Source organism: Lithobates pipiens, unplaced genomic scaffold (genome assembly GCF_037356315.1).
Source record: "Lithobates pipiens isolate NorthernLeopardFrog02 unplaced genomic scaffold, aLitPip1_a1.2 Scaffold_30, whole genome shotgun sequence".
NCBI lineage: Eukaryota > Metazoa > Chordata > Amphibia > Anura > Ranidae > Lithobates > Lithobates pipiens.
This window is the reverse complement of record NW_027507791.1, coordinates 66952960-66980268: the sequence shown is the minus strand read 5'-3', so window position 1 is coordinate 66980268 and position 27309 is coordinate 66952960. Positions and strand designations below refer to the sequence as shown.

The 27309-nt window shown below is 43.4% G+C and overlaps 2 protein-coding genes across 2 annotated transcripts in view; one reads left to right on the top strand and one right to left on the bottom strand.

Moving 5' to 3' along the window:
- Positions 1–1793: 1793 nt before the first annotated feature.
- On the bottom strand, positions 1794–27136 carry TRMT5 (tRNA methyltransferase 5). The gene is made up of 5 exons (XM_077464377.1): positions 26991–27136; positions 21570–22201; positions 17134–17258; positions 13188–13839; positions 1794–1962 (listed from the first exon to the last, which is right to left on the bottom strand). The coding sequence occupies exons 1-5, from the start codon at positions 26993–26995 to the stop codon at positions 1895–1897; spliced, it is 1482 nt and encodes a 493-aa protein (XP_077320503.1). The 5' UTR covers positions 26996–27136; the 3' UTR covers positions 1794–1894.
- Positions 27116–27309, top strand: part of SLC38A6 (solute carrier family 38 member 6) — a 106584-nt gene continuing 106390 nt past the window's right edge. Inside the window, exon 1 of the mRNA XM_077464378.1 lies at positions 27116–27309. Coding sequence (XP_077320504.1) covers positions 27226–27309 — 84 coding nt within the window. The 5' untranslated portion in view covers positions 27116–27225.

The window sequence follows — 27309 nt, the reverse complement described above, 5'->3', positions numbered from 1 at the left end:
AAAAAAAATTGTATATTTTTTAGGGATATTATAGCAAAAAAAGTAAAAGTAAAAAATATTGCATTTTTTTTCCAAAATTGGCACTCTATTTTTGTTTATAACGCAAAAAATAAAAACCGCAGAGGTAATGAATCACCACCAAAAGAAAGCTCTATTTGTTTGGGAGCCACGTCGCACGACCGCGCAATTGTCCGTTAAAGCGACGCAGTGCCGAATCGCAAAAAGGGGCTTGGTCCTTTTAGCTGCAAAATGATCCGGGGCTTAAGTTAATTTTTAAAAAGTTTTGGGAAAAATTACAACTTCAAAAAACTCACCCTGCCTCTTACTACATACCTTGGACTTGTCTACTTTCCAAAAAAAAAAAGGGTAATTTGGGGGGTATTTGTACTGTCCTGACATTTCCGGGCCTCAAGAAATGAGGTAGGACATCAGTGCATCAGCTGTGATCAATTTTTAATGATCTGCACCATAGCTTGTAGACTTACACATTTAATATCCACTAATTTGGGTTATTTTTTTTACCAAAGATATGTAGCCGTATAAATTTTGGCCCAAATTTATGAACAAAAATGACTTATTTGCTAAATTTTATATAGAAAAAAAAAAATGTTTATTTAAAATGTTTCACTTATTTGTTTACTTGCAAAAAATATGAAAAACCCAGTGGTGATTAAATCCCACCAAAAGAAAGCTCTATTTGCGTGAAGAAAAAAAATAAATAAATACAAATTGTTTGGGTATAGCGTCGCATGACTGAGTAACTGTCAAAGTGTAAGAGAACTGAAAATTGGTCTGGGCAGGAAGTGCCCAGTAGTGAAGTGGTTAAATTCATTTTAAAATTTAATGTTAAATGCAGGTGAAATTTTCAAAACATTCATCCATTTATCAAATGCACAAAATGTTTTTTTGAAAATCTGTACAAATCTTCTCATCCAAAAATCGATACACCAGACAATTAGGAGCAGAAACGTACTTTTTTTAATCTGTCATGATTGAGTTACAAAAAATAGCCCTTTATAAACAGCAGATAATCACTACTATAATGGATTCATGTATAGTGTAATACATATATAAAATATACCCAGAAGTAGGATATGTGGGACAGGAGAGCCGTGGGAGGGATGGGCAGCTTCTTAGCCACATCGGTTATTATCCCAAGTAAGCCAACCGTCGGCTCAAAAAATAAAAATAAACGGTACCGGGGTGATGCTTACAGCTGCAACCCCTTTTAGCCAAGGCCCAGTACAGCCCCTTCTAGCCATATGGTCGGAGTGGAGGCGTTAAGTCTAGCCAGATCAAGGGAGTCATTCAAGGAACCTATACAAAGACACATAGCAGTTACCATCACCGACCTGTTTCTGTAAATGTTAGTTGATTATCTGACTCTGGCTTCATTTCTGAGAACCGAAACAAACATGCAGATCAGGGAACTAAGTTTCTAATCTGGTCTGGGTCAGATGCAAAGTACTGAAGCATTTGGATCGTAATGACCAGAAGCATGCTGCTAGGAGCAGATAGCAGAGTGAGTAACAGAGAGAGATGAACTCATCAGTTTGCCACTTCTGCTTTACTATCCAACCACAGGCTGAGACAGGTCCAAGACGGTCTGGGCTAAGGAGTAAGTGGGTTGAATGTTGCTGGTCATCAGATGGACATTTTGTGGAGAAAGGTAATTTTGCAACCAAAAAGGTGTTTAAATAGGCTGTTTATTTTTGCTTATTTTTGGGTGCAGTTCTGCTTTCCAGCTGTGAAGATTCCAATCTGTAGACCAAGCATGTAAGTATCCAGACACCTTTTAAAGTTTTTCATTTTTTATTAAAACATAATCATACACATGAATCACATTAATACTTCAGTGTATGTAGAAAACTAAAACTAAATGCGGATAACCCAACTACTGTGTTGATTCATTTTCTGTGCTGCTTTCTTCATCTTTGCGAATTCGCTTCAGCGCCGGCTCACCTAGGACCGAAAACACACACAAGTTACACTTTCAGTTTATTTCAGGACAAAGTTTGTTCAAATTTTTTTTCCATGTTTCTCATCCTTCACTCAGAACAGATATTGCGGAAGGTTAACCTCCATGTTAGGATTTTATTGCTGTCAGTTTTCCCACTAGGCCATGATGTAAGCGCAACTAATCCCATACAGACAAGATTCTGGCTCTTCACTTTCTCCACCATGAGAGGGGAAAAAATGATTGCGGTGTCATTGTAGTGATGTACCCTCAATCACTACTATAGGGAAATCTCTCTAATAGGTACACAGACAACATAAACCACTCAAAAAAAAAAAAAAAAATGCTTAGTATACTTTAAAATATTGATTAGTGTTCATATTTTTGTAAATATTCTGCCTCTGTGTATAGTTTATAAAATAAAGCCATGTTCATGGGGGCAGTAATATTTGCTCGTTACATAGGCAGGGTCTACTTCCAGCTTAATAGTGGTGCGCAGACTGTCCTTCACTGCTATGCCACAGCGTCCTCTAAATGAGTTATTAGGCAAAAGTGCAAATCGCGTTCCCAGATATATAAAAATCACTATGGATCATTCGCAAATCTGTATGTATTACAATATTTAAAATGATTGTAAATTATCACCTTGTAAAACAACCCATTCAGTTTAAAATAAACAAAAGGCAAAACATTTTTGCATAGATAAAAAAAAAAAAAAAAAAAAAAATCATAATACCTTTTTTTTTTTTCCTATAAGTGATCACATTCTCTCTGTTCTCAGCTGCATAAGAGCTGGGGGAGGTGAAAAAGCAGCAGCACACTGAGCTTCCCAGTGAATAGCTGTGCAATGGGGGTGTGGCAGGACAAGTCTGATCATTGGAGGAGAGCACATCGAGTTTCCAGCATAGCCAGAAAATGACCATGGTGTGGTCAGTTTATAATAAGGAAGCAGAGGGACTGGCAGGAACACCAGGGGATTTCACATAAAGGGAGCAATACAACGAGAACAGTATACTTTCTCATACAAGTACACACAGTACAGCAGGCACATATCAGGAATGTGAAGTGTGGGAGTAACGAACAGCAAGTAAAATAATGCAAAAGTTACTTTAAAAAGGGTAATTCGGAAGAAATCCCTGTGTTTGTCTGTAGCCATGTGGGAAAGGGTGTCTAATGGGAGTGGTTTTATAATTCTCAACCAGCTGCTGCACCTGCAAGGGGCACTAATGAGGAAAACTACAGGATCTGCATCCCTTTAGACATGATTTCCTATTGAAAGGATCTCACCACAAATGACATTTGAATTTTAGTGTAAACGTCGGGAAAAATCAGTGAGCCAATCACACAAGCAGGAAATGATGATTCTGGGGGACATTCTGTGCGCCACCCGTGTACAGAACACCACCAGGTTGCCATATTGCATTTTACAGAAAATGACAGCAGCTGCAGCTTGGAACAGAAAGGTCATTTTAATAACATTCAATTAAAATATGACTTATGTTGCAATTGTATACACTAGATTATTCTTTCTTTGCCATTTCCCCCACCAAAAAAAAGGTGGATTTACCATATAACCACTATTGCTGCACGTTTATAAGTAATAGGTGGACTGTTAGTTCCACAGTGCCCTTTATAAATGCCATCACCCATGGGCGGCTTTTGCACCTGTTAATGGCTGTAAACTGAGCCGTCATTAGATGGCTTGGTTCACAGCTGTGATGTACTGAGCTGATCAGTGCGGCTCTGTACCATGTGACTGCTGTCATGACATATTAAAGCGATTACAAATGTAAACGCACTTTTGTTGTTTTTCACCCCCTTTACAAAGAGGAAATAGTCATTTAAGAATAGGGAAGAAATGAATGGATCGGCAGCTCATAGATTCATTCATTTTTACTGAACGAGAGATTGATTTGTAACCTCCCACACTACTGCAACAATAATTTGCTGAATGTAAACTATATTTTCTCTTCAGAGGAGAAGTAAAGGTAGCCATGTAACACCACCATGGTATTCTTTTAGAAATAGAACAACCTGGTCTGTGACATTAAACCTACACTGCATTATGCTTCCGATTCCCAACATATTCAGATATTTGAATTTAGATTCCTGTGTAGGTCTAGCAGGAAAACAAAAAACTCCACTACCACAACAAATTGAAAAGCCCTTTTATATTCTGTATTATTTGATCTATCCAAGCAGTTATGTCTCAGTTTGACTTTTGTAATAGGTTAGACACTGAACTGTATTTTGCTTTTGTGCAGCATTTTGCTTTTTAATTACACTGGCCTTGTTTAGTCTTCCCTGGTAGATGGTCTATTCTGCACTTGTCTGGCATTGAAGAAGCTTATTAGAAGTGTCCTGCCAGAGAGTCCCTCTTTGCACATCGTGTTCCCATGTGGCGAAAGCAGCTTTATGTTGGTGTATTGGAAATGATGTGGCTTGGAGTAACAGAAATGTTTGATACAAGCTCAGAGCATCTGACGTAGCGTGTCCTAGCACATCGGCCTGCAGACCATGCCAGGAACACTAAAGCTAGGTCATAGTTTATTTTTCATGCTGCGTTTGTCTCATTTGGGTGTGTAATCTACAGTCACTTTAGGTTTCTTGTACACAGCCCTACAGCATGAAGAGTCTGCATGTAATGTCTCTTCTGAGTCCCAATGCTGCAGCATATGAATGCAGATGCTGTGCGTTTGGAGCACACGTCACCGCACATGTGATTGCTTTATGAAAACCCCCAGCGCACAGCCGCCTCTTCTCATTCATCTCACGGGGTAGAAATTACACAGGCTCTGCATGGCCGTGTGTATGAATGAAGTCTTACGCCTTCATCCATGTTCCTGACAGGGACCGGCAGCTTTCATGATGTAGACTTTGCGGATTTCCCTCTCACTCATGTCCAGTCTTTCAAAGCTGAACTCTGGGGAAATTGCAAAATGGCTTAGTGGGGTTCTCCCCACACTACAAGGGTTAAACACTTGTTGTCTAGGGTATCTTAAAGAGGAAGTAATCCCTGATGAGTTTACTTCCTCTTTCATTCCCTGCAAAGGTAAAGCGTAATGGACTATTATGCATTGCATAGTAGCCCATTATGTGTAAATTACCTGACACAGGAGCCAGCGATGTCACCGCTGTCCCCTGTAGTCCGCCGCATCCATCTTTTCGGTGGGGTCTCACAGCTCCGCCGCTGTCATTCGGCGAAGCCGCGATGACATCACTCCCGCGCATGCACACGGGAGCCGACGCGCGCGGCAGCTCCGTTGTTGGAAATGCCGCGCTCAGGGCGCCTGTCTTCGGGCAAATATCTCCTAAACCGTACAGGTTTAGGAGATATTTCTTGGACCTACAGGTAAGCCTTAATCTAGGCTTACCTGTAGGTAAAAGTGTGTTGTAAGGGTTTACAACCACTTTAAAGGATAAGTTCACCTTTGCCACATTTTGCACCTGTTTTTTTTAGGGTGAAACACTTAACATATCAGGGCTGCAACTAATGATTCTTTTCATAATCGATTAGTTGGCCGATTAATCACCTTAAAAAACAAAAGTGTGGTGTATAATTTAGTTAATATGTAACATTAAAAAAAAAGCTATTTATTCTCAAATATCTCTATGCAGTGGTAAATATAAATAACCAACTATATGGTTAGAGAGCAAAATCTCTAATCCACTCTGAGAACAGACAGAAGAGATATACTGTATATACTATTAGAGGAGATCTTCCCTCAAAGAAAAAAAAAAATGTAATTTTAAGAACCTTTGTTCAATTTTCTAATCGTTAGTGGGGGTCAAATCGATGTTCATTTTCAACCACAGTGACAGGAAATTTTAGAAATAGAAAACTGCTTGGTGAAAGGAATTTTCAGACAGTGTATGTGGTTTTCGTTCAGAAATTACATTAGTTTTAAAAACAAGTGAAAATTTCAAAACATTCTTTCATTCAGCGAAGGTACAAAGATTTTTCGTCTGAAAATTGATCCGTGTGGCCAGCATAAGGCTCGGTATGCTGTTTGCTTTTGATCTGTCTCTGCAGTGTTTTTTGCTGTGTGTTTTGATTTTTGCACATTTTTTTGGGCCAATTTGTTGTTGGGCAGATAAAAAAAAAAAAAAAAAAAAAAAAAACACAAACTGCTGCAAAACCCATTACATGCTTTTCTGCAGCTTCTCCATTGAACTAAAAAAACTTTTTTTTTTTATGCAAAACAAAACAAAACAAAAAAAAAAAAAAGTCCCTGACTGTTTCCAAATACAGGACGGCTGAAAAAAGCATAGATGTGAACGTGTCCCATAGGAAACCATGTAAATGAACTGTAGTGCGTTTCTGCAAAAAGCACCAAAAAAAAAAAAAAAAAACACAGATGTGCCCCAGATCGAAGACGTTTAGTAACATAATGGGGTTAAAAAAAAAAAAAACGAAAAAGTAACCCTTTATACTACAACAAAAAGCAGATAATCACTACTGTAAGGGGGGTTAATTTTTTTTTTAACTGTAGAACTGTGAAAGTGGTATTTACAGTAGCGATTATTTGCTATTTTTGTACTATAAAGGGCTCATTTTAGTTTTTAACCCCATTATGTTACTGGCCGATTAATCAATTATGAAAATAATCGATTCATTTCATAAATCGATTAGTTGTCAATTAATGTATTAGTTGTTTCAGCCCTATAACATATTCCAGCATCTCCCTCCCTCCCTATGACAGTGGATGGGGAATCTGCTCTCTGGATGCACATTTTGAAATCAGCCGATTGTGTAAAGTTACGCCCACGTCATTCATTTACAGTTTCCTGTGAATAGACTGCAAGTACCACCAGCCATTGCGGCTGACAGCTTGTAGTTGTCAATGAACTGCAAGTGCGTGCCTGTGTCAGAGGTATGGACAGACAGCTATCCTGTCTACAGGAGTCAAACATCGCAGACACATTCTGCTGATTGCAGGTGCAATGCTCCACATACTCCTTAGAAAAAAAGAAATGCACTTTTTTGCAATTAAAAAAAAATAAAAAAGCATTGCAAAAAAAGTGCTTTTTTTTCCCCCTTTTAGAAGGTGAACTTAGTCTTTAAAGTGGTTGTAAACCCTTACAAACCACTTTGACCTACAGGTAAGCCTGGATTAAGGCTTACCTGTAGGTCCAAGAAATATCTCCTAAACCTATATGGCTTAGGAGATATTTGCCCGAAGACAGGCACCGCTGTCTACGGTGCATGCACCATAGACAGCGGCGCGCAGGCGCACTGAGCGCGGCATTTCCAACAACGGAGCTTCCGCGCGTGTTGGCTAAGGTGCGCATGCGTGGGAGTGACTTTATCGCGGCTCCGCCGAATGACAGCGGCGGAGCTGCGAGACCCCACCGAAAAGATGGATGCGCTGGACTACAGGGGACAGCGGTGACTTCGCTGGCTCCTGTGTCAGGTAAGTGACACATAATGGGCTACTATGCGATGCATAGTAGTCCATTATGCTTTGCCTTTGCAGGGAATGAAAGAGGAAGTAAACCCATCAGGGTTTACTTCCTCTTTAAGGAAAACAGTTTAACCTACCCTGTCCCCCTCTCACAGGCTCCTCCTTTCAATGCAATCAATCCCCTGAAGCCATTTCTTCTCGGCACTCTCCTGCCATCAAATACAATGCAAGATCAGCAGCCTTGCATTGTAAGTGAGGACACAGAGGGCCCACCTACAACCTGGAATGTCAGAGGAAGGAGAGAGTCCCAGCTGCCAGAACAGTGAAGGGCAAAAAAGGTAAGTAAACTTTTTTTTTTTTTTTTTAATGGTACCCTAGACAAAAATTGAGTTAACACCATGACAGGAAGACACAAACCACAATTTAAAACAGACCCCAAATTCTGCCCCCCTCTATCTAAAACAAACTTTTTTCCTTAGTTTGGGCTTCGACCCTTTGCTATGATGCTCTTTTGTCCATCAGCTTCCAATTATTACCACCTCTTCCTTTTGAAGTCTACAGCAATGCAGAGGCTCAAGCCACATTTTACAGATAGATAAGGCCTCATGTATGAAACAAAATGTTTAGTGAAACTAACTGCAAATGCCATTTTTCTCAAGCAAATTAGAAAAGGAAGCATTTGGCTGTTGTGGGCCATATAAAAGCTAGTCTCTTCAAACACAGCACAATCCGTGTCCATACTGTGCAGGCTATAGAGGGAAATGGGATGTCATCAGCGCAGACACTTGCTGTTCCTGTACAGAGTGTTCCTGGCATGATAGAGCTGGAAAGGATTAAGCCCCGTTCACCATTAAAAAGCAGCTGCTTTACTATCTGCCCTGGGAATCCATTGCCACTAATGACACGCTGTACTTAACAGAAACATCATCTTATTCAGGAGGACAAGATGATGAGCAAGGTGCAGAAAACATCTCTTGAAGAATGGCAGCAATTCTTTTCAGAAAGGTCTGCTGCAAGTCACTGCGATGTGTTAATTACACTTTCTGACATGGCCCTAAAGTGTATTGGTACTGTTGTTAGTTGACCACTTCTGGTTCCTGCACTTCATCTGAAGCAGTTCTGTTGAAGTAACTGCAACAATCCAAGTCTATGGGGCTGGAAATGGTCGGCTGATGGTACTGCTGCACCCACACTGGACTAGTCCTAGTGTTGTATTTCAGAAAGAATGCAACGGGGGATAAGCGTGTATAACACTTACACCGCCTGCAGTTCTTCCTTAACCACTCAAGGACTGGAAGATTTTCCCCCCTTAATGACCTGGCCATTTTTTGTGATACGGCACTGCATCGCTTTAATTGACATTTGCGCACACACAAGCGATAATTTTGAAAAAAAATAATTTTTACTTTTAGCTATAATAAATATCCCAAAAAAAAAAAAAAATCATCCGTTTTGTTTTCGACTAATATGTATTGTACATATTTTTGGTGAAAAAAAAATTTTTTTTAAGTATATTGATTGGTTTGCGCAAGTTATAGATTCTATAAACTAGGGGATATATTTATGGCTTTTTTTGGCGTCGATCAGCGTTTTTTTAGCGGGACTGCGACACTGCGGACAGATCACACACTTTTTTGGGACCAGTGACATTTATACAGCGATCAGAGCTAAAAATAGCCACCGATTTACTGTATTAATGTCACTGGCAGGGAAGGGGTTAAGTGTTCCCTAGGGAGGTGTTTGTAACTATGGGGGGAGGGGGATCGACGGAGTAGAGAAAGATCGCTGTTGCTGATCACTAGGAACAGCAGATCTCTCTCCTCCTCCTCGAACGGGGCTCTGTCTGCTTACATGGACAGATCCCCATTCTGGCTCTTGAGGAGCGATCGCGGGTGGCCGGCAGACATCGCAGCCGCCAGCCATGCGCATCGGCTCCTATGACGTGCATCGGCCATGCCCCCTATACCCCTTAAAGCGGCCGCCGTACAGCTACAGCAATTCGTGCTGGGAAGTCAACCTGCCATTGTAGAACGACGGCGGCTGGACGGCAAGTAAAGAATAACATGATATTGTAGACTTTAAGTCCATGAACACACCTTGCAATAGTGCAGCCTTTGCCAACCGCAGGATCCTAGTAGGAAAGGGCTGTCTGATGAGCCCAAGCTCCTGATCTCCTTCTGAACTGTACATTGGCACTGGGAGCCCCTACAGTGCAGTACCCGGCTCTGTGAGGGGAAGTACTGTGCTGCAACTTTTTAAAGTGCTGTATATGTACGTGTGTATGCATGTTACTTTTAATCCTGACCACCTATTCCTGTACTACAAGAACTGCTTTTTTAGGGCTTGTTCGTAATAGCAGCAAGGACTGCAGCTTCTCTGAAAAGCAAACCATGCTCAGCTTTTCAGAAGCATTTGACAGGCAGTAAAAAGAGGCAATATGTTGCCTCCTCACCACTTGTTTTAATCTCTTAAATGTAGCATCACCACACCGCAACTGCCTGTAATGCACTCAGTTGCGGGGTGGTTGCTGTGCACTTCCAGCTGCAGCCACAGCATGTGTACACCTCAAGCTACTGCCCCTGCAGCTAAAGGGGGAGCAGTTGGAGGTGGTAAAAACAGCTTAACCATGTAGTTTTACCACCCTCCAACCTCACCTGTTAACAAGCTTTTGGTTCACATCTGTGGGGCTGTGTACTGCCTATAGAGCAGCCCATTCATTTCAATGGGCTGCCCTACCTACAGGAATGCAGCAAAAGTAGTCCCCGACCCCCCCCCCTTTTTTTTTTCTTTAAATTGCACGGCACCAAAAACATCTGACGTTTGCCATCGTGTGGGTTAACATTAAGGATTATTGGCACCCCTAAAGAGCAGAACAATTGTCCGTGGGTCAGAACCGAGGGCGAATTTGTGTGCGTTCCTTGAAACAGTAACGTGAACCAAGCCTTGGGCAGGGGTGCCTCAAGACTGAAAATACTTCAAGGGTGCACTGAATGTGAAAAAAGATTGAGAAACACTGCAATAGTGAGATGTCATCCAACAAATGTTCCCCCTGATGATGTCTGTGTCCTCCCCCTCCAGTACAACTGACTGCAAACCAGAACAGGGGAACCGCCTATTGCAACATGGAAGTATGGCTTTTTCCTTTTCTGATTATACTAGGCCTTACATTTCACACATGTATTGTTTTGTTAAAAGCCTTGGAAGCCAATGGACAGACATTTTGTTCCCCTTATGGTTTAATGTTTTGAATGTGAATGAGGCTAGTTTAGATATAAAGAACAGCTGAGTGCTTCTTTAGCCGATCCACGTAGACTGAACGGAAATCGCATTATAATGACCCTCTCAGAGTTTAAAAAAAATAAATAAATAAATAAATAAAAAACCCTAAAGCAAGGTGCCCTGCAATAAAAGAACTCTTATTCTTACCTCCATGGTGGCTCATGTCTCCTACCTTCCCCCTGTTCCTCACTGCAGTCTCTACATCAGTGTTTCTCATTTCCAGTCCTCAAGGCACACCAACAGGTCATGTTTTCAGGAATTCCCTCAGATGAAAACGCCTGTGGTAATTACTAAGGCCGTGACACACACCTTGAGGCTGGGTTCACACTGAAGCAATGCGGGAACGCCGTGAATCCGCTGCGTTTTCCCGCATCGCATGCCTCCCGCCGGCAGTTCACACTGCCCTATGCGGACTGCTGGGAGTGTCAGTGAAATGTTAATGACACCCCCAGATCAGTTCGCATATCACAATGCGATCTGCAAACTCGGACAGGAATCGGATCGCATGGTGTGAACACCCATGCGATCCGACTGCTGCGGACCAAAAAAAGGGTCCTGTGCGAGTTTGTGGCGGGTGCGATGCGAATTCAGCCATACTATCTGTATGGCTGAACTCGCATCGCACAGAGATCGGATGTGATTTGCACTGCAGTGCGGTGCAAATCACATCCGGTTCTCGTAGCCGCTCCAGTGTGAACCCAGCCTGAGGACCGGAATTGAGTAACACTGCTCTACAGCATTAGACGCTTACAGACGTGTCAGATGCCTGTGTTCCCTGCTATGCACCATAGTTCCACCCCCCAATCCCCTGCATTGCTACTGAACACAACATTAATGTAGGAGTTAAAGAATGGATGGAGGGGGTGAGGTCTTTGCTCTAACCTCTGGCACAGCCAGCCAACATCAGGTATTTTGGTGGGAACAGAGGAAGAGGGCTTTACACTGAATGAGCAGGGCGACAGAGGGGGAGATTTACTAAAAATGGAGAGTGCAAAATCTGCTGCAGTTCTGCATAGAAAAATCAGATTCCAGGTTTTTTTTGTCAAAGCTAAACTGAACAAGCTGAAGTTAGAAGTAAATTAGCTACCATGCACAGCTGCACCAGTTTTAGTGAATCTCCCGCAGAGTAAGGCTACTTTCACACTGGGGCGATGCGTGCACTGTCGGTAAAGCGGCGCTACATTTGGTGGCACTTTACCATTGTTTTAGCGGCACTATGCGACCGCTACCCCGCTTGTGCCCGAAAAAGGGTTGAAAACCGCTTTGCAGGCGGGTTTGCAGCGCTGCCCCATTGTTTTCAATGGGGAGGGGCGCTTTAGGAGCGGTAAATACACCACTCCTACAGTGCTCCAAAAATGCGGCTTGCAGGACTTTGACCGTCCTGCTAGCGCACCGTTCCAGTATGAAAGCTCTCAGGGCTTTCACACTGGAGACACAGCAGCAGCTGTTTCAGGGCGCTTTGCAGGTGCTATTTTTTAGCACCTCAGTGTGAAAGCCCAGGTACTAAATTCATGTTCACTGCCCTAGAGCCAATGCACACCATTGGGTCCAGGATGCTTCCTTTACAGACTTATGGGTCAGGTTGATTTACTACATATTGCAAAATCTGGTGTAGCGCTGCATTGAAACCAATCAGCTTCCAGGTTTTTTGGTCAAAGCTTAATTAAACAAGCTCAAGTTAGAAGCTGATTGGTCACCATGCACTCTCCAATTTTAGTAAAGCAGCCCAAAAGAGTGGTAATGCCTAAGCTAGCCATGGTGGTGGGATACATCGCTGCTATCAAAAGGATAAAGTTCACTTTTTAGAAAAATAAAAAAAGATATAAATGCACATTTTTTTTACTGCCTGTCAGGTGAAAGCATTTGGGGAGGCAGCACTACCGGCAACTGACCCCACACACCCATATATGCTTTCTGGGCTCTGCTCAGGACAGACATGGTGGTTGCTGGAGGTAAAAGAAAAGAGCAGACACATGTCCGCTCTCCTCCCCTTCTTGCTGTGGCCCAGAAAGCAACGTCTAGGATGTCACTTCCAGGTGAGTATCTCCATGTCCCCGGCTAGCTCGGCCAGGAAGTAATGTTTTGCAATGCAATCTGTATTGCAAAATTATTCAGTGGAGCCCAAAGTCTTTTAGACCCTGGATGTCTCATTAAAGAGAACCTGTCACTTAAAATAAATAAAAACACATAGGGGAACTATGATGAAAAAAAAAAATATATATATATATATATATATATTGAGTCGCCAACCCAGATCAAGTCTGCAGATAAGGACTTTCTAGATACTCCACTGACCCAGGACAAGTGTGCTTATCAGTGCCAAATGTTTTAGTGTTATAAGAAGGCAAACAGCATTTTTAGGCTAAATTTCCATTAATTTGTGCACTCTGATCTTATCTATGTCCATCGTTCTTATGGTTCAGTCATTCAGTCCTTTCTCTTCTCTCCACTGAGTACCTCTGGGTTACTTTTACCTTATGACAGCAGGTTTATAATGTTACGGGATTAAAAAAAAAGCGTGTATATACATGCCCTACTGTACTTACCTGCAGAGTCTAACTGGACTGCAAAAAGTGCCTTTGCTGGCAGCTTAAAGCTTATACACATCATCTCCTTATTAGGGGCGACGTTCCTCACAAGGTGAACTGAGCAGCTTTCTAACACGGCTCCTAAATACTCCTCTGCCCTCTCCTTAATGTCCTTTTCTGGGTTGTCATCCTTGGAGAAGCCATAGCAATGTATGGTTGGCAAGACGGCCTCACTGCAATGCTCCGTGTCTAGAAGGTGTCTGAAGGCATCAAGAAATTCCACAGCCATACCTGGCAGGTTCATGACAATGTGGAGATGATTTTTCCTCTCTGTGGTGAAGGACTTGATATTGTCCAATAGTTCTTTCTTTATAACAGTCCTGATAAACTCTCGCCCATCCACATTGAACGCATGCACTTTCTTGTCCACTTTATTCAGTTTGCAGTTATGTAGCAGCCATTTATAGGACTCTGGGTTCAAGTCATTGGCGTAGACAACGCAGTTTTTTTTAGCTGCAGGAATAGCAAAGGGCCCTACACCTGCAAACACATCAAACACCAAATCTCCACTTTTTAAGAGTCCAGTAATTCTATCATGCTCTGTCCCAAGCCTTGAATTCCAGTAGACTTTGGAAAAATCAAATTCATATGTGATACCATTTTCTTTCACCTAAAATAAGATAATCCTCATTTAATCATAGATTTTAATTAATGGCATGCACAAAGCGTGTTCAAATATCATGAGATGCCTACAAGCATTGTTAGATGCGAGTAAATCTTTATTGTTACCTAGGAAATCCCAAACTCAAAATGCATGCAGCAAGTCATCTCATTTTTTAAAGTGGTTGTAAAGGCAGAAGTTTTTTTATCTTTATGCATTAAAGGGGTTGTAAAAGGTAAACATTTTTTCACCTTAATGCATTCTATGCATTAAGGTGAAAAAACATCTGACAGCACCGCCCCCCCCCCCCCAGCCCCCGTTTTACATACCTGACCCCTCGAAAGTCCCACGCTCGCCTTCAATCCTCTTCGCCGCTCAGCCTGGCCGTTGATTGGCTGGAGTGGATGGATTGAAAGCAGCGCAGCCATGGGCTCACACTGCTGTCAATCACATCCAATGACGCGGCGGGCTTGAGTGATACAGTGAGTGGCTATAGCCGCCGGCTGCATCACAGGAGCGCGCCCACAAGTGCTTCTCACCATGTGACGTGAACGTGAGAAGTACTTGTGGGTGGGGGGGAAGCACAGACAGCTGCCAAGTGACCCCAGAAGACCAGGTTCGGGGCCACTCTGTGCAAAACGAGCTGCACAGTGGAGGTAAGTATAACATGTATGTTATTTAAAAAAAAAAAAAATAATAATTCTGTTTACAACCCCTTTAAGATAAAAATCCTGTGTACAGCAGCCCCCTCAATACTTACCTGAGGTCCATTTAGATCCAGTGAAGTTGCACGAGAGACTCGGCTGTCCGGGACCCCTCTCCTCATTGGCTGAGACAGCAGTGCAGCGCCATTAACTCAGTGAGCCAATGAGGAGAGAAAGAAGGGTGCGGGGCCATGGCTCTGTGTCTGAATTGACACAGGGAGCTGCACTTCGGCTGCCCCATTAGCAACCTCCTTGCTGTGGGGGCACTCGTCAGGAGGGAGGGGCAAGAGGGACTGAAGAGGGACCAGAGATGATGAGGATCTGGGCTGCTCTGTGCAAAACCACTGCACAGAGCAGGCAAGTATAAAATGTTTGTTATTTTTTTTAACGAAAAAAAATACTTTAGTACCACTTTAAGTCCAACCACACCCCCTAGTTTCCCACTATGCAATGTGGAACCTTTGCTCACAACTGAAAGATACAGGCAGACACTTTGGGGTTGATTTACTAAAACTGGAGAGTGAAAAATCTGGTGCAGCTCTACACAGAAACCTTCCAGGTTTTATTGTTAAAGCGATACTGACGTCTTTTTTTCCTAAAAATAAAACATATCATACTTTTACTTGCTCTCTGCAGCGATTTTGCTTAGCGCAGCCTGGATCCTCCTCTTCTCAGGTCCCTTTTCAGCTCTCCTGCAACATCGCTGGATAGAGAGGGGGCTCAGGTAAGCATCAGGGGGTGCTGGGGTGTCTGCTGCACACAGGTTTTTTTTTTTTTATCCTAATGCAAATAAGGCATTAAGATGAAAAACCTTCCGCCTGCCCTCCCAACCAGAACACACAGATCAGCGCTGGCAGTCAGTGCTAGTCGGATGCTGACTTTCCAGTATACTGTTTGACAGAAGCCGGCCTCAAGACCGGCTTTTGTAGAACAGACAGCTGTACACAGGCTGAAAGTTGTCTCCTTCCTACCAAACCAACCACTTTTGCCCCATGTGTACCCAGCATTAGTTTGGCTTGGCAGTTAATGGCTTTTGTGGTAGCTGTCCATAAAGAAAAGAAAACACACACACACACCCCATTACTGCACTGTGCTGCCGTACAATAGCAGATTTAAACTGCAGTTATGTCTGATTTAAAGTATATTTTCACCTCTGCAGTCAATTTGAAAGATCCCCGCTATACAATTCTGCGTGTTCCTATTCACACAGAATACCTAATAATAGTAATAATGTTTGTACATTGGACTCATAGGCAGCTTTGAGTTGTTCAAAATGGCTTGCAATTAGGGGTCAGATATAGGGAATTAACATACAAAAGTACCACTAAAGCCTGTCATGGGAGCACACAATATTAAGGTTCACAGGCTGGGTATTTACTGAGCACAACCTCATCCTTTATATTTAACCAAAAAAAGTGAGCAATTTCATCCGAGTTCCCTTAAAAAAAACTTTAATGTATTTTTACTGAAATGTTGTGCTTGATAAACATTGCATATATATTTTGTGCCATAACAAATTGGAACTACCCCTATTTGTTCCCCAGGGTGTCTGCTTTCAGAAAAATAATGATTTAGGGGTTCCGGGTAATCTTTAGGCCTAAAAATGCAAAAACTGCTCTGGCAGCAAAAGTATTAAAGTGGTTGTAAACCCTTACAAACCACTTTGACCTACAGGTAAGCCTAGATTAAGGCTTACCTGTAGGTCCAAGCAATATCTCCTAAACCTATATGGTTTAGGAGATATTTGCCCGAAAACGGGCACCGCTGCCTACAGCGCATGTGCCGTAGACAGCGGCGCGCAGGCGCACTGAGCGCGGCATTCTCCGCGACGGAGCTGCCGCGCGTGTCGGCTCCCGTGCGCCTTTTGCGGGAGTGACGTCATCGCGGCTTCGCCGAATGACAGCTGCGGAGCTGCGAGACCCCACCTACAAAATGGTGACGGCGGTGGCACAGCCACAAAGTAGACTTCATTTGTTGGAGACAGACAGAAAGTTGTCACCCTGGACTGTCAAGGCAGGATCATCAGGTAATATTTTGATGAAAGCTGCAGATTTAAAGTGTTACTAAACCCACAACAGTAAAATCAGTCTGTATATGCAGTAAAGCATGCTCGTTATACTCACTGTGGAATCTAAGGGGTCAATCCTCCACATTGTGTAAAAAGGCATCTTCCCCGATCCTCCCCTTCTTCCGCTATCCCCAATCCATCTGCTGATAGAACAGAACCTTGGGGGCACTCTGCACATGCTCAGTTTGGTGTGTATTGCTAGAGAGTACATGTGACCAGCATGGGGCCAATAAGCACTGTGCAGACAGAGGGTCAAGGGTCATGCAGCCTCATAGGACAGTCAGAGGAGAACAAACCCCTACAAACTTAACCGGTCACAAGACTGCTATATACTGCTGATGAGAAAGGGTATTTATCAGTTTATATTTACTAAAATAATTTCTATGTACTGTGGGAGACCAGATCTAGTGAATGCAGGCTCCTGGGTTTAGTAACACTTTAAGGTGGTTAACCTTTTGAAATAACATTAACATGCTAAAATAATATGAGATTTTAGTGACTGGGTTTACATCAAATATAAATAGCACAGACCTTTGTTATCATGTTTTCCTCGCCAGCCAACACTTCCATCTGAAAGTTTCTATATGTTGAGTCAATCATGTTGGTTTTATTAACAACAGAGGTGATACCAGGGTTTTTATCGAGTATTACTTGTCCTGTCAAAACAGAAAGAGTCCTTATTACAAAAAGTCATTTGCTTTCTCTCCACTACTAAGAACAGTGGCAGACTGCCCACAGACAGGTGACTTTTTGAAATGGATGATAATTTGAGAACGGAGATTGCCCTTATCAAGCTGACCTAGTCAGGGCACAACGATATTCTTCAGTGGCCAGAGTTGCCCTTTTTGCAGAAGAGTAATCAGTACAGTACCGGGACAAGATCCTTTTGCATATAAAGTGAAAGGGCCAAGTCCCCCCCCCCCCCCTTCATTTGCTGTGCACTAATTCAACAGGATAGGTGGCAAGTCCTGGTTTTTGAGGAGCCCTACCTCATGCTAAAGCGCCCAACACAACTGCCTCTTCTGCCTACACCTTGGCCCAACCCTAAGTCAGTCCCTGCCAGTTTGGAACATTTCCATCCTGCTCCTTTGATAAACCCCCCCCCATACAGCTGCACTAGTTAGTAACCTTTGTGAACCTAATACAGAAGGATCAGGTTCACAAGAAAGGTTGTTGGTACAATCTCACTAAATTGGTCCGCTCCACATTTTTGCGCCCAGTAGCAGTTAGTCGATGAGCCCACTTCTGGTTTGGGTTCACTAAAGACTCCCCCAAGCTGTTCATGCTTTTCCTATCCATTCATGGCTAAAAAAAAAAAAAGCTCATGTGTTCTGAGTGGGAGCACCCAGATAATGTTTTTGGAGAAAAAACTGTTTAACACTTTATCCTATGGAGGGAGAGTTTAATAAGAAATTCCAGCAATTGACGCTGCTATAGCCTCTTATACCCATTTCATGATGAAATGATCTGAATAAAAACATCCAAAGAATTTTTAATGGGAAACGCTCCCTTTTACTGGTTAAGAAGAAATGCAAGCATTTTTCTTTTAGACAAGCTTCTTCTAATGTGACAGGAGCATCAGCCTTCAGGCATTCACAACGGCCTCCACCATCAGGTTCAAGAGGTAAACCTCAGGGTCAGTCCCAGGGTCAAAAGAGGCCCTGGGGGAGGAAACCCACTAAACAAAATACTAAAACCTCCTTCTGAATGATCTAAATTCCTTTTGTTTTTGCTTGGTCCTTTGCATTTTTAGACACAGGTATCCTGCTGTGGAGAGTCTGTGTCCCTGTTCATTGAGTTCTACTGCAAAACTTTGTTTTGAACGTTGAATTTTTCCCCTTGTTACATTGTGCTGTTGGAGATAAATTCTCACTCTATGATATATAAATTGACCATACTATCTTTTAAATTATTGTAGCTGCTCCTTGAATACCCTCCATGGTCACCTGTAGCACTTGGTCTCCGTGATGTTTGCAGACATCCTGAGCTATTCTTTGATTATAGCATACTATATATCAAGACATTGGGGAGAGTAAAGGATGTTCTCAGACTGAATGCGCACATGTATGTGAATACTGATACTCTGCAATATGTAACGCCTAAATAAAATGTATATGAGAGAATATATATATATATATATATATATATATATATATATATATATATACACACACACACACACATATACACACACACACACACACATACCTTTTCTCTTATATTACGAAAATATATATATATATATATATATATTTTTTTTTTTTTTTTCTTTCAATAGAAGGATTGTACTTCACATGGACAGAATCCCCTGAGGAAGCCCAATCTGTGGGCAAAACATGTTGCGAATTCCATCTAAAAGTGCTGTATTTTATGTACTGCCATAATTGGTTTGAATAAAACATTTTATATATTACATTTTGAGATCACTGTACCTTAATTGCACCTTAAAAATCCCATAAAACCTCCCTATATCTATTTAATCAAGCATGCCAAATCCACGGCTGGTGCCAGGAATAGCATCGTCCAAATCGGTGCGGCGCCCACCGATTCCCAATAGTAGATGCTGCACTACTTTTGGAGACTTCAGGGGTGATTTGAATAGACATCTGTGCATGAACCCGCACCGTTGTCTGTCAAAATCGTCCCCAAAGTCGAACTGCATTGCTAGTTTGAAATCGTGCAAGTTCAGCTAAACTTGCACGATTTCTAACCCGCATCAGTGTGAACCTGGCCTAATAGGCAGTGACAGGTACTCTTTATGGAGATCTGGGGTCTATAAGACCCCAAATCCCTCCTTTGCACTTAAAAGCATTCAAAACACAGTTTTAAATACTATTTTTTTTATTTGGTGCCTTCAAGTCTTCTGTAAACTAGATCCGGGTTACTAGAGCTGAGACCTGATTCCAGCTTAGTTTGCGTCTCCGGCCATCCAGTGGATGTGTCCGCTGGTCGCTCGGGCCTCTCGAAGGGACTGGAGAGCACAGGCGAGCAGCGGAAGGGGTGCATATTTGCGTCACGCCGGTGTGAAGGGGTTAAACATGTACTGCAATGTATGTGAACTCAAAATACCTTTTTTATTGCAAAGTTTGCATTGCAGTGATTAAATTAGCAGACAGACCTGTATTTCTCAATGGAACACAAGTGCTATAATCAGGGCAGGAATTACCATTGGGCTTGACTGGGCTCAAGCCCATGGGCCCCTCCGAGATACATAGCCGAGTATACTCAGCTCGGCTCCACTCAGTCACGCCCAGTCCTGCCCTATGATGGACATAACACAGGGACTGGGCGTGACTGTGACCCGAGCCGAGTACACTCGGCTACTCTCGGCTCCACTCGGGACTGCGAGAGGACCCAAGAGCTGCCGAGATACAGAGGACTCTGTATCTCGGCGGCGCCATTTTTAAACTTCAAGACTGCAATAAAAAGGCTGCAAATGACAAGGCTACACTGGCAAGGCTGCAGATGGAACCTGATAAGGCTGCATTGATGGGCATTTAAATGTAAGTTTTTTTCTTTACACTTCCCTCAAACTTGGGGTGCGTGTTATATGCCGGCGCGTGTTATACGCCTATAAATATGGTAATGTATAGAAGGTAGGGCCCGAAAGTGACTCAAGCCCAGGGGCCCCCACCACCCTAAGTCCTGCCCTGGCTATAATCATCACAGTTGTAGTCCACTGACACATCCTCCAGCTCAGTAACAAAGTCTGTACCTTGGATAGGAGACAGAGCTGGAAGCATTGCACCCATGATTCAGAGTGATCGTGCTTGCAATGCTTTGCAGGCTAATTTGCCAAAAAATAAATGAGCATTATTTTGGCAAATATGTGCATTTACCGTATATACTCGAGTATAAGCCGAGATTTTCAGCCTCTTTTTTGAGGCTGAAAGTGCCCCCCTCGGCTTATACTCGAGTCATCGCTGTCTGCCCGCTCGATCAGCGTGTCGAGCAGACAGACAGCGGCCATTCTATAGTTCAAAAGCCGCGCCTCCGGCTCCGCCTTCGCCTGTGATAGGCGGAACACTGAATTTCCCAGCAGCCTGTGTTCCGCCTATCACGGACATCGTATCATCCTCGTACTACGGACGAGGATGATACGATGTACGTGATAGGCGGAACACAGGCTGCTGGGAAATTCAGTGTTCCGCCTATCACAGGCGAAGGCGGCGGCGCAGCTTTTGAATTTTACAATGGCCGCCGAGGCGCCGACGAAGAGGGCACGGGGCGGAGGCAAGGCAAGGCACGGCACGGGACGGGACGGGACGGGACGGAGGCAAGGCACGGCGGCGAGGCACGGAGGCAAGGAGGCTCGGCACGGGACGGAGGCTCGGGACACAGGTAGGCTGGACACACACACACACACACGGATGGATACACACACACACAGGGATGGATGGATGGATGGAGACACACACACACAGGGATGGATGGATGGATGGATGGAGACACACACACACAGGGATGGATGGACGGACACACAGGGATGGACGGACACACAGGGATGGACGGACACACAGGGATGGACGGACACACACACAGGGATGGACAGGCATGTCTTACCCTCGGCTTATACACGAGTCAATAAGTTTGCCAGTTTTTTTGGGGGTAAATTGGGGGCCTCGGCTTATATTCGGGTCGGCCTATACTCGAGTATATACGGTACTTTTTTTTTTTTTTTTTTTTTGCAAAAGGTGGACTTAGGCTCCTTTCACACTAGCAGACTCCAACGTTGCATGACTTTCAGTACTTTAATCAGATTTTTACACTCTCTGGCATTGAAGTTGTTGCAAAGTAGTGAAGGAACCTTTTCTGAAGTTGCAGCAACTTCAGTAGTGTCAATTGGAAGGGTTCTCATAGAGCTGCACGGCATTTCACATATCCTACAACTTGGGGTCTCACTAGTCACAGGAGTATGAAAGGAGCCCTAGTCCCGTTTTATAAAACACTCTCAAACCAATACCTACCAATCAAATTCTTGTAAGGAAGTTGGTGATCCCGGAGATTCATGTGAGCAATGTGTCCTATACGGCTGAAGCTAGTTGTCACATCCTGATCTTTGGGCAAAACTGCCTTCAAGATCTCGTCAGTCTTTAAGTTGTCGTAAGTCACTTCTAAGTCAGCCTGAAAAATCTGAGAGCTTATTTTAAACTTCCTGAAGAACTCGTGGTCTCGTTCATCAAATGCATCTTCTGATGTGATCGTGTGTGGGTCCAGTACAATCTTTTTATGGTCCTCATCATTGGGGTCATCAATTATTCTTTTTAGCTTGGGCCTTTTTATTAGTCTGTGTTTAAGATTTTTCATGACAATATGGATATCTTCCTTCTTTACTTTGATCACAGGAACTTGTATGGTTTTGGTGAAGGCATCTCGGTCTAGTGTAATCATTCCCTGCACTTTAGGATTAGGAGAGAACAGTCCAGGTTCACCACTATCATCTTGAGCCTGGGACATGGTGGAGAAAGTACTTCTTGGGACTGTATTGAAGGAAAATATATCAGCAGTCCATGGACTGGTTTTAGGGGTTACTTTATTTAAGACAGCAACTCCATAGCGGTTAAGAAGATTTGTTAAGCAATACACTCTGTTAATATTCCTGAAACAGGAAAAAAATAAAAATTATATATAGTAAATGCACTTTAAATACAAAAAAAAAAAAAAAAAAAAAGCCATCTTTACTTCCTATAACCCCACCCTCAAACCCACGTACATTCCAGTAAAGTTAATTATTTGGCTTCACCCTGTACCATAGAAATCATCCTCTTCACCCTTTGATAGGTATTACAGTGGTAGAGGCGGGATCCTGAAGGGCACCGTTATTCCTTTGGTCACAGGGCACTCTTTAAGACCACCACACTCCTCCAATTAGGTGAGAGCTGGGTGTGGGCTGCACTGTTTGGCCCTGAGGTGGATTATCAGTTCTGGTAACCTCTCTCTTCAGTGTAGTGAAGGACAAAGTAGCCACACAGTGTGACAACTCTAAACTGATTTAAATGCAGGGCATTTAGTGTTGTCACCCTGTGGGGGGGAAAAGCCCTTTCACTGGAAAGATCGCCAAGCACATACATTATCCAGTGAGGTTTTTATAAAAAAAATAAAAAAAAAATATGCAGTTGTATTTACTTTATATGTAAGGCACTGATTTTTTATTTTGGCTCACAATTGCACTTTAATTAAAGCAGCTCTTTAATCTGGCGATATTTATAGAAACAAATATGAACCAGTCAGCTTATAAACAACTCACTGACACAAGCAAAAGCTCTGCTCCACTCTGTTCTAGAAACCCACTCCTTCCTCATGCGGCACCACCAGCTTTCCCCTTGTACAGCACTGGCAAGGTGAAGCCAGCCTGTCAATCACTGCCTGCATGTCAGGAAGAAGTATACGCTGCTGTGGAAGACGTAAAGTGGTTGTAAAGCCTAGTCTATGCTTTAAGGTGATAAATCTGTGCTGCTGCAGCACCCCCCCCCCAATTGGCTCCCGCTGCTGTCAATCAAGAGCTGTGAGGCGGAGCAGAGGCGGGGCTGAGTGCCACCAGACGCAGCAGCAGGACTCAGGAGTGAGCCTGCACAGGCACCCCCAGGGAAAGCGGCTTTCTGCAGGGGCATCCAATGAAGAGGAGGGGCCTGGAGCGACGGTGGAGACTCCAGAAGAAGAGGATTGGGCTGCTCTGTGCAAAACTATTGCACATAGCAGAAAAGTATAACATGTTTGTGTTTTTTTTTTTTTAAATAACAAACGTTTACAACCACTTTAAATGAAACAAACCTGTTCTGCCTGGACAAAACCCAGATTTACTTTGTTACAGATGTGCATTGTAGCCAGCTTGTACAATTTAGTTTTTATTAAATCAAAACTCTGTTTTATAAAATAGAATTTTAACCACTTTAAGACCAGCCCTTTTCTGACACTTTTTGTTTACATGTAAAAATCTTTTTTTTTTTTACTAGGAAAAAACATTTATATACATTATATATTTCTTTTAAAGCAGAGGCCCTAGAGAATACGTTTTTCAAATGCAATTTTTTGTGGGGGAATTTTTTATTTTAATGCACAAAATCACAATATAATGTCCAATGGTTTGGTAAAATATAAAAGATGATGTTAAGCTGAGTAAAAAGATACAATATGTCACGATTTAAAATTACAGAAGTCCACTGCTAGAAATGCTGCCCGCGATCTGACAGATGTGTTGATACCTCACATGTGTGGCCAGCTGCATCCCCTTGGGGACAATGTCCCTTCACTTTCTATGCTGAGGACACAACAGGAAGTGAGGGGAATTCCTTAAACAGTAGTCACCAGAAAAAAAAAGTGTCTGCCTTGAAGATTTCCTTTCTATTACTGTCCAGGTAATACATTTTAAAATGTTGCCATCAGTTTCAGTTCAAGTGATCGTGATCACCCTGTGTAACAGAAATAAAATACTGGAGTATGTGGCCCTGAATTGGACTCACCGGTGGATGATAATTGGAGAGGATCAAAACACATTCATACAGGGGGAGGCTCCAGTGAGGCTGCACTTAAAGTGGAGGTCCACCCTAAAGTGGAGCTTCCGCTCATTGGAACCCTCCCACTCTCCGGCGCCACAATTGGCACCTTTCAGGGGGGAGGGGGGTGCAGGTACCTGTACAGTACAGGTATCTGCACCCACTTCCGGCGTAGATTCTGCAGAAGGTACGCCCCTTTCCGCAGAATCTACGCCCCTTTCCGAAGGTCCCCCGCTGCCTGCTGGGAAACACACGGATCCCAGAGACAGCGGGGACCATCCTTATTGCGCAGCGCGACTCGCGCATGCGCAGTAGGGAACCGGGAAATGAAGCCGCAAGGCTCAGCTTCCCGATTCCCATACCCAAGATGGCGGCGGCAGCACCCGACAGACGATCGAGAGATCGGCTTCGGGTGCCGACATCACGGGCGCGCTAGTGTCATTATTTTAAAAGTCAGCAGCTGCAGTATTTGTAGCTGCTGGCTTTAAAAAAAAAACGGTGGACTCCCGCTTTAAGGCCTGGTTCACACCAATGCATTTTCAGTTTTGCAGAAACACACTACAGTTTTTTTTTTTTTTTTGTTCCATAGACTTCAATGGATCAAAAACGCGGATTGAAAAAACGCAAAATGCACCTGCAATACACAAACTGCAACCTGTATAGGTGTGAATCGGGCCTTAGAGGAAAAGTACAGCCTAAGCTCTTTAGGTTGGGCTTCTCCTCTGGGTCACAGGAGTGCAATTTGTTTTGCACTCGTGACCCGTTTTCAGTGGAGAGCGGTCTGAAGCTGATGTCACTGCTATCAGTCAAGGCACCTCATTATCCTGACTTTCCAAGTCCCGATCTGCAAGCTGCCTTGACTGATGGCAGTCTCAGTGAGCCGCTGAGACGGCCTCTCCCCACCCCTCCACAGCTCATCGCTCCAATGAGCTGTGGATCAGAGCAAGAGAGATGCTGACTGATAGGCAGCATCACTCGGGGAGGTGAGAGAACTGAGCCATCAATGATGTTCAGTGGCTTGGTTCTCAGTGCAGAGATTCAGAGGACAGCTACAGCATCGGTCTAATGCTGCATCCACCTAGGCAAGTATGATTAGAAGAAAAAAAAAAAAAGAAAACACTTCTCTTTTAAGGAGCATGTAAACCCAACATTTCCTATTCCTGATATGTGCCTGCTACACAATGTACTTGTAACCTGTTCTCTTTGTATTTCTTCCTTTGTGTGAAATACCTGGTATTCCTGTAGGCCGAAGAGCATAGCGTGGTCAGTTTTCTGGCTGTGCTGAGAACTCAGCCTGCTCCCCAATAGTCAGACCTGTCCTGATACCCCTGCCCGCTCAGCCATTCACTGGAAATACCAATGCCGTTTCTCCTTCTCCACCTCTCTGAGCCCTTTATATAGCTGAGAGCAGAGGGTATGTGATTTTTTTTTCTTATATATATATATATATATATATATATATATATATATATATATATATATATATATATATATTCTATATACATTCTGCCTTTTATTTACAATCACTTTATGGGGAGTTACTGCTGGCACTTAATTCTTTTTTTTTCACCCAGGCTGGACCTCCTTTTTAACTCCTTTGCAACCATGCTAAAGCTGGATGACAGCTACGCCGCATTTTGCTGGGAGGCGGTCATAGGACGTGCTCACGCTGATCACAGATCAGGGTAGAGAGCCAATCATGCTTGCTCTTTACCACATGATCAGCTGTGTCCAATCACAGGATCTGCCAGTTATTGGCAATCCTCACCACACACTGTGACAGCGTATGAGGAGAGGGGGGAGCTGAAAACCAGCAAATCCACACAGGGGACATCTACACTGACAGTCAGTGTCCTGATAATCAGTGCAGCCCCAACAGTGCACATTGGTGAAGGAGAAAAATTCTTTACAAAAATGTTGTTATAACAAACTATGAAAAACTTTTTTTTTCTTTTTTAACATTTTCTGTCCTTTTTGTTTATTTAGCAAAAAAAAAAAAAAAACCCCAGCAGTGATTAAATACCACCAAAAGAAAGCTCTATTTGTGGGATTTTTTTTTTAGAAAGAAAATGTCGTTTGGGTACAGTGTTGCATAACCGCGCAATTGTCATTCAAAATGTGACAGCGCTGAAAGCTGAAAATTGGCCTGGGCAGGAAGGGGGTGAAAGTGTCCGCTACTGAAGTGGTTAAAGTGTAACCAAAAGGCAAAACTTTTCTTTTTGTAAGCTTTTGGATAGAGTGGAGAGGGATTAGAACATCTGTCAGGTTTTTACCATTGTCTGTGCCCCCATTATGGAGATTCCTCATCACTATTGGTCCTGTGAACTGTTACCACCGAGAGAAAATCACAAATTTTGGGGCTGCAATATTAACAGGAAACGGGGGGGGGGGGGGGGGGAATTTTCCAACGGGGACAACCAGCGATTTCCTCACTTTCGAGGAATTTCCTGTTTCGGTTATGGAACAGGAAGTGATGGGAAATCTCCCCAATGGGGAAGAGATGGGTTATAACCCTCCCTTACTTCATCCAAAACAAAAGGTGTCTGTGGTTACACATGAACAGGGTGCACCTAACACAAGGGGCCTCAGGTCTGGCTGCGATGTATGCAAAGTCCACAGCACCAAACACCTGAAACATGTTAGTTGTATATCGTCTTGCTGAATGAACATATTTTCGGACTCTCACCTCCCTCACTGGTCGAACATAATTCTTGGACTTTATATTGGTAGCAATCAAATCCTGACACTGGTTCTGACCTTCCCTTACTAAATCTAAGCAAGGACTAGGGATATGCCTGTTATGTATCTCTGTGTGGTCTCCTATCACCCTAACGTTTGCTGTGAAGCAGAGCATGCTGGGAATTACCGCCTAATCACCCCAACCCTGCTTCTCACCTCATGCTTCTCCTTCGCCATGCTTTGCACACGTCATCATCTGGCGACTACGGGCAGTGATGGCAACAGAGTGACGTAAAAAGTACTCAGGGCCGGTGTCACATGACCAGCCCAGTAAACAGGAAGCGGCTACAGGGAGGATCATGTGACTTTGCCCAGTGGTGTGTACAGGCAGAGCTGAGTTCAGTGTTCTCTATGGCAGGTTTGGATTATTGACCTCCCTCCGCTCAGCACAATGTCCACCGGACACAGCATCAATGCGGAGTATGGACACCGGGTGTCTGCTCAGGATGAGAGCGCTCCACTGCTGGGAGAACAT